Source organism: Plasmodium fragile, assembly GCF_000956335.1.
Source record: "Plasmodium fragile strain nilgiri unplaced genomic scaffold supercont1.13, whole genome shotgun sequence".
Taxonomy (NCBI): Eukaryota; Apicomplexa; class Aconoidasida; order Haemosporida; family Plasmodiidae; genus Plasmodium; species Plasmodium fragile.
Window position 1 is genome coordinate 4,377 of NW_012192593.1, and position 8,362 is coordinate 12,738.

Sequence of the window (8,362 nt, forward strand, 5' to 3'; positions counted from 1 at the left end):
ATGAAAAATAGGTGAAAGACACATTTTGCCATTACCAATTATCTGGAACGATAGTGGATATAGAAGGAGAAAAGGATGTGTGCAACTATTTATAAAAATTATGAAGGTATAATAAGCAACAATTCACATAAAGATAAATGCCGAAACTGTTACGCATTTACTTCTTATATTGATAAAATGTATCTGAAATATTTTATCGATAGTCATATGTTTATGCGTAGGGGGTTAGGGGTCAAAGATTTAGGGTTCTGGGGTTAGGTTTAGGGTTCAGGGTTTATGGATTCAGGTGATCAGCTTTTAGGGTGTTAGCGTTTAGGGCCTCAGGGCATAGGTTTAAGTTTTACGCTATTATTCTGTGCGTTGACCATGACACATGGGGTGTATTATTCTATACCATACCCCGTAAGCACATGAAATAACTGGTGAAGACGTGCGTCAAAATGCCGGTACTTGTACATATTTATCTTTGGGTTAACCTTAAAAATAAATAATTTTCTGTGCCTGAAAAAAAGAAGAAAACCCTACTACAAATGAAGGACAATATTCTTTGTGTACCCTAAATGCAGGTTACCAACCGTTGCCACTATATTACATTTCTGTCTGACAACGCAAGTCCTCATTTGAATTCTCTATATTTAGTTTAATAATAAGGGTACATTAATGATATAAAGAAACACAAGAAACGTCAAATAATAAGATGCACACTTATCTAATATTATGTAAGAAATATAATTGCTTATATGTATTGTATAAAGAAGCATATACTTCCTATATCTTAGCATCGGTTCTAAGAAGATTGACAACAGTAAGTTAACAAAATGGATTATTCGAATGCTTAATTCAAAAAAAATGCGTTCTTAACATGTGCAAATCAATATGCAATGATTTGATAAGACAACAAATGAATGCTCCCCCATTCAGCACATTGATAAAAGTATAAAATGTATCAAAAACTGTTGAGAAGAACTATTTATACAAATCGGAGCACGCTGAATTATACGTAGCTCACATTTTAAAAAATTTATGATAATAACAAAAATAATGTTATATTTTGGAAAAATTGAACACTCGCCATGCGTAAGCAAATGCGGACGTACCACCCCATTTGAACAAACGAACTGGGAGAGAACAACAAGAAGAGCAAGAGCAAGAAGTGGTTGATCTGTCACATTTGTTCATAAAAAAAAAAAAATTGTTAACAATTGGTAGGGAGCAGGAAGAAATTCCAAAGTGGGAAGGAAATTTTGAATGCATGGTGAGCACATCATCAAATTGGCATTGGCTCATTGCATAATTCCCGGCCAAAGAAGTTTAAGGGAGGAATACTTAACCTTCATTGTCTCCTTTCCACCTAGTACTTTTGGCAGCGCATCATGACACAGTTAGCAGCGTCGGTAAACCCGGGAGAACTTTGCCTTGCATAGGTCCTGACTTAAGTTGAGGGAGGAGCTTATAATGTAGTAACTCCGGGGGGGTGGGAATACCATCATAGTTGCCATTGGGGTGACGTGTTTTTACAATGTTTGCACTTTGTCTTCTGTTCCTTGGCGTGGAACTGAAAAAAGTAAAATAAAAATAAAATACTTATGTTAAACCTCCAGCCATATAATATATACAGCGTCTATTTTTCTTCTACACAGCAAAAAATAATCACTTTTACATTTTTCTCGATATATTTTATTCTTATGAAAATATTAATCGCGCAATATTACCACAAAGTAAACGTGTATTCAGGAAGTACATTTAACTATTAGCCACTTCTATATATCTCCCCATTCTGTTATTAATTCCTAAAATGATTACATTAAATAATTTACATATACGTATCTTATAAAAATATACAGCCCGTTATAAGTTAAACGTAATTGTGGTGTGTCTTTCCTTCATGTCATAATGTAATAGTTCGCCCTTTACCATTATGTATACGCGTGCACCTTGTAATACACAAAATACATATTATGCTGTATTACAATATGTGCACATGTATCTGTAGAATAGGTTCGACATGCGGAACTCCACGCGGGTGTTCCACATGAAATTATCCGAAGACCGTGTACCAAAATATACACATGAATTAAAGACACAGTTGCAATATTTTAATAATGCCCTGTAATGTGTTGGAGGGGAACACATGTGTATGTGTGCAAAATGGAACACTCAGCTACGCCATAATTATTAGTATAAATCTATATTCACAAATTTTAGAGTCTAATAAGGAAAAACAAGAAAAAAAAAAGCGTAGTTTGCACAATTCGTGTAATTTTTCGAGATTCCTAATTAGCAACAGTGTTCTTTTGTAAACGTTTTATTTTCCCTGTTGATTATCGTTAACAGTGCGTCGTAGCAACCATGTATAGGCATATATATGTGATACAAAATGTGCCACCATCATGTCCTAGTTGTTCACTTATATTGGTGTTTACATCAGTTCAATTATTCGTTTTTATAAATAAGCTGTTCATTACTGTTGTATATATGCATTTCCTGCTTCCTACAGGCAACTACTGCGCGTATATAGGAAGGGTATCATATTTTAATACGACGCATATTCATAAAAAACATCGTGCCTTAGGTGTATTTTCCTATTTGTTAAAATTTGTGCTCCGACTACCCTACTAAAATCATGTGCAAAATTAAAACTGAACAAATATAAAAACTAAAGAATTTTTCATTGAACCCACATAGTACGTGTAATAACAAGAATATCATTTATACCGATTTGTACATTTATTTTATCCTCAAGAATTTAGGTACGCCATTTTATCTTATTTTAAAAAAATAAGCCTCCATAGAATGCTCCTACGGTTTTGTGCATTTTTGTGTAATAGTGGGGTCTGTGGTTCTTAAAAATGTCGTTCTTATTATTCATTATAATAGACCACTCGGGTTTTTTCTTTTTTCTTTTTTCTTTAATTTCTATTTACTATCTTTTCAACAAATAATAAATAAAAATGCCATTTACCGTGTGACATGCAACAGTTCTTAAAGAGTTCACCCTGTTTTCCAATGCCAAGAAGGCGGTCTTTAAATGGCAAATTCCCTCAATTTATTTTTACATATAATTAGTATGATGGCAATGGTGTGCCCCCCGTTTCTGCTTATTATTATATGTCGTAATGGGGAAAACGAAAGCGCATTACTATTATACAGTACCGCAACATATAGATTACACGTTATAACCGTCCGGTGCACTATTACATATTTACATAAGTACATTGGAAGTAATTCTTTGTAGCGCTGGTGGATCCCATTATTTCATATATTCTTACTTTCTTGTTCTTTACTATTTGTTACCTCTTTTGTTAAAGTTCACCCAATGAGAACATTGCATTAAATGAAATGAAATGAAACAAATTATAATTTTCCGCGATACATTTCCCAAAATATTACATTCCTTTCTCTTTTTTTTTTTTTTTTTTTTTTTTTTTTTTATATTTTAATATACCTATGGGTGAAAACTGTTAACACTTATTTTTTTTAATTATAAGTAAAATCGATATTCACAAGATTGCATCAAATAATGCTTTTTTCCTAAAGTACATACATTTGATGGTTGACTCTATCTTTTACAGATTTGTTCACACTGTTTTACGGAACCTCATTTCTATTTTCCTTTATCGAAAGACATGTTATTTCGTCACCATTTTTTAAAACATAAAATAGAATATTTTTTCCTGTTGTGTGTTATGTGTGCACATGTCTTTACATTTGTGCAGTAGCACTAGTAACACGTACCATATGCACACATATTTATTAATTCTTTTTCCATTTAATGCACATCATATAAGTTCTGTCTTATATTTTCTTTTTATTTAAACAACGTCATCATAGATGTTTTATTCTAATTACAACAACAAATAATACCAGTTTGAGAATTAATACAAAAAAAGAGTTGTCGTTGGGCATGTAAAATTTTTATACGTTTTAAACCACAAACCTAATTAAACCATTAAGCCCAGGTTTCCAGTAAAATGTCATTCTCAAAAGGCAAAATTTGCCAACCTTTTAATCTGCTTCCCAGGAAATAAACAAACCACTAATTGTCAGATGTGCTGAGGAAAACGCACGTATATTTTGTCCCCGGACATACAGAAAAAGAAAAGAGAGAAACAACAATACCAGATCATGAAAAGAAAAAAATGAAATAGAAGAAAGCTGAACAAAATAGAACCCCAAAAAAAATATATATATACAACAACAAAAAAAATTGGAGAATACAGAAAATAATTAAGAACTTGCAAAAAATTGCAAGAATATAACATATAAGGCCAAAACAGAACAACTTAGTAAATGCCGGAACCTAGAACATAAATGAATTGAACATAAATTAGGCATGGGTAATAACAAATGAATAAAAAGCATAATTTTATAAAAAAGTATTAATACTATTTACATATTTAAATTAAAATATAAACAACAAAAAGTGGGATAAATATAAAAAATAACATAACAACAGGGGAAAATTACTTACATATTATTAAATAACGCGTTGTTCATTCTTTCCTATTGTATTGTAAATGAAATGTTTCAATATTTAGGAAATGCGCGTTACATTACCTTTATTATATACTGTTTTATATATTCATTTCAGATATTCTTAAAATTGTTATTTTTATTTTATATTATACTTATTCACATTATTTCTCAGCGATACATATCTACAACTATAATAAGTGGTGTATAAAAGTCGTACGGAAAAAAAAATTATGAAAACTGGGAAAACGATTCTGTGTCCCGTGAAAATACTATACACGAATGTACATAAAAATTAAATATTAATATTCCTAAACCATAAAATAAAAAAAAAAAAAAAGAGACTATTAAGAAAAAAGAATAAAAATTTGATCCGTTGTTATAAAAAAGTGCTCTTATAAATTTTCATATACATATGTGCTTTTTTTCTTATTTTGTTTTTTAACAATTGCCCAGATTTGTATTATTTTCCTCTTAATTTGCTCTTTTTTTTTTTTTTTTAACAAAAAATGGTACTTTGTTAAAATAGGGAAAAATAAATAAATTAAAAATTAGAAAAAACAAATTGTGAAGGATACAAAAAATATAAGTGCGCTCGGTTTATAGAAATAAATCTAGCACTTTATATATGCTCATGTATGTTGTGATGTTGTATCTGCTAAAGTAGTTTTGTCTTCGTAACGAAAAAAATGTGAGCGTAGGAAAGTGTTATATAATAATACTATTAGATATGTATATTCCATTATATAAAACAAACCAGCGCTCTTTTATAGTTTTTAAAATATAAAAGATTGAAGTGTATTAATAATATTATGTGTGCAGTTACAACACATATTATTTAGAGTTAATGTACTTTGTCCTTTTTGTCCCTTCCTACGTCTTTCCCTATAATTTGTGCTAAGTTTTCTTCTTCATTCACAATGATTATTAAAATCAGGAGAATGTATATATATATAAAACAAAGTACATCATACAATAAACATGATTATAATGTGTAGTTCATTTTTCGTTAATTTACAAAATACATATATTTCTTATTATATATAGAATATATGTGTTACACATGAAAAAACTGAACGAAATAAAGGAGTAATATGAAGCTATCTACGGCAGGAAGGTTACCCTCTTGTTCAAGTATAACAAAAAAAAATGAGGATTATGTATCACCAAATAGTGGAAGAAAAGCATTTTCATCATGTGTATACGTTATCTTGTTCCTCTTGACCTATGTGATTCTTCCCTTGTCCAAATGTTCTGAAGTAAGATAGAAAAATTATGAGCACACTACACACGAATTATATGCGGAATTTGGCCACATTACGTTATGTGCCTATTCCTACAAGTATACATATACGTTACACACATATGTACGTACGTTATGCTGTAACTTGCTGCAATAATGGAACCACACCCCCTCCAATTTCTTTTCACTTCGCTCTTACTACCCTCTTCAGTTTTTTCGTGATAATGGAGCGAACCATGACTCCCATGATGAGTTCAAATTGGAGGAGTCCAAGCATGAATCCTCCTCCCTCACGAAAATACCCAAATATGGAGATAATGGTGCATGGCTTCTTTTTGTAAAACATTTCGAAGAAGATTGGCAAGATTTCAATAAGGACTTGACAATCAAAAGGGATCACTGGTTTGAAGAAAAAAATGTCGAATCAGAAAAATTGACAAAGTCCATGGAAGATGAAAAGAATAAATGGTTCAAAGCAAAAGACAGAGAAGTGCAAATTTTGAAAAAAGCTTTAGAATACAAATTCGCCAGTATTGATCCTAGTCTGCGTAAACCACGTAAATGCTCTATGTCTGCGAAACCTCCAATAGAACCAATTGAGCCGAAAGAAGCTGATGATTATGTTCATAATAAAAATGAGGCCAAAGACACCAAAGCTGTAGAATGCGCGAAAAATAAAGAGATAAATAAGTATCCAGCAGAATTTAATAAGAAAGCACAAAAAACCTGTACACCGCAACAAAGAAATTGTGTAAAATATAAACTTCAGGAAAAAGGCGAAGTCATCCCAAATGAAGAAATGCAAAGACCCAAAACAGAAAACCCCGAAATGACAAAAGGTCCAATGGAAAAACCTGAAATGACGAAAGCTCCAATGGAAAAACCTGAAATGACGAAAGCTCCAATGGAAAAACCTGAAATGACGAAAGCTCCAATGAGAAAAGTTCCAGTAAAAAGGGAAGAAATGCAACCTGAAGAACTACATTCGGAAGACATCTGCACCGAAGAAGTACCCCCAAAAGCAATCATGCAACAAAAACAGTTACATCCAGAGGAAGTACCCGCAGAACAAGTCTATCAAGAGGGAGACCACCAAGGGGAAATGGACCCAGCAGAAATACAACAGTCTGAAAGTATGCACCAGCAACAAAATATTGGGCAAAGTGGTCAAGCAGCTTATTTTCCCAATAAAACACCATTTGTAAATGTAAAATACCAAAGTCCTCAAACTCCTCCTCAATATCAAACTGAAATCCCTGAACACAAGGAATGTGTTGCTCATAAATATGAAAAAGATAAAGTCGAAGATTCGAAAAAAACAATGCCAAGTAAAACGTTAAAGGATAAAAACACAATTACTAAACCCGTTGGCATTGGACTTTCTAAAAAATCAACGAAAGACGAAGAAGAATCCAAAGTGTTAGATGGCAGAGATAAAATGTTTAAACAATGGGATAAAGTCGTAGAATATAAACTTACTACAGCGAAAGGTGACGAAAGTAAAGAGGAAAATTTAGAAATGTTGAGAAAAACACAACAAATGCAAGATCCAAGTAAAGGAAGAGTACCTTCAAATATAAGTAAAAAATTGTGTGAACGCAAAAAAAAATTGAACCAAAAGGTAGAAGAACAACCGCAACCACAATCGAAACCACAACCGCAACCACAATCGAAACCACAACCGCAACCACAAGCGAAACCACAATCGAAACCACAACCGAAACCACAATCGAAACCACAAGCGAAACCACCATGTATGCAAATGCAAAAGGAAGTTAGAAAACCCAAGTACAAAGTTCCCGTCGTAACTGCTGAACATAATAGAGCTTATAATGCACAGCAGCAGAAGCTAAAGAAAACAGGTCAGGCGGATGTTGCTGTGAAGGGACAACCAAAGAAACATAAGTTTACACCCTCCAGCCAGAAAGTTCCGCGTAAATCATTTAAATTAGAGGGTGAAAAAATTAACACAGTTCCTCAGGGCGTACAACAGAAATGCGTTATTCCAAAAGCTCCCGTAAAGTTGCAACCAAGCACAGAGGAACAAGAATTGGGAAGTCATTCAATTGTAATAGAGGAAATGATAGAAACCGAATCGGTTACGAGTGATGAAACAGTGGAAACCGAATCAGTACTAAGTGCAGGGGAAGTAACAGAAACCAAATATGTAGTAGGAGGTAAAAAAACGAGAATCCCAAGATTTGTATATTCTGTAAAAGCTAAGAAAGATGAAGTAAAATTAGAAAACGAATCAGTACTAATTGAAGAACTAACCCGAACAAAATCTGTCGTAGGACGTGAAAAACCCAGAATTCCAACATTTGTATATTCTGTAAAAGCTAAGAAAGATGAAGAAAACCTGGAAACTGAATCAGTACTAAGTGCAGGAGAAGCAACCGGAACAAAATGTGTAGTAGCAGGTGAAAAACCTAGAATTCCAACATTTGTGTATTCTGTAAAAGCTAAGAACGATGCTCAAGCTGCTATAGATACGAAATCAACTACTTCTAAACTAACCGGCAACGATAAAACGAGGAAAGAGGAATCTAATAAAACTGAAACCACACCTTTAGAAAAGGAATTGCATACAACGGAAACATCACCTTTAGAAAAGGAATTGCATACAACGGAAACATCACCTTTAGA

General features: G+C 32.7%; 1 protein-coding gene across 1 annotated transcript; it reads left to right on the top strand.

The window, feature by feature from the left end:
* Positions 1–5,567: 5,567 nt before the first annotated feature.
* Positions 5,568–8,325, top strand: AK88_01463 (uncharacterized protein; the record flags this gene model as incomplete). Its single annotated transcript, XM_012479098.1, has 3 exons — positions 5,568–5,732; positions 5,928–8,171; positions 8,290–8,325. The coding sequence occupies 3 exons, from the start codon at positions 5,568–5,570 to the stop codon at positions 8,323–8,325; spliced, it is 2,445 nt and encodes an 814-aa protein (XP_012334521.1).
* Between the last annotated feature and the right edge of the window lie 37 nt (positions 8,326–8,362).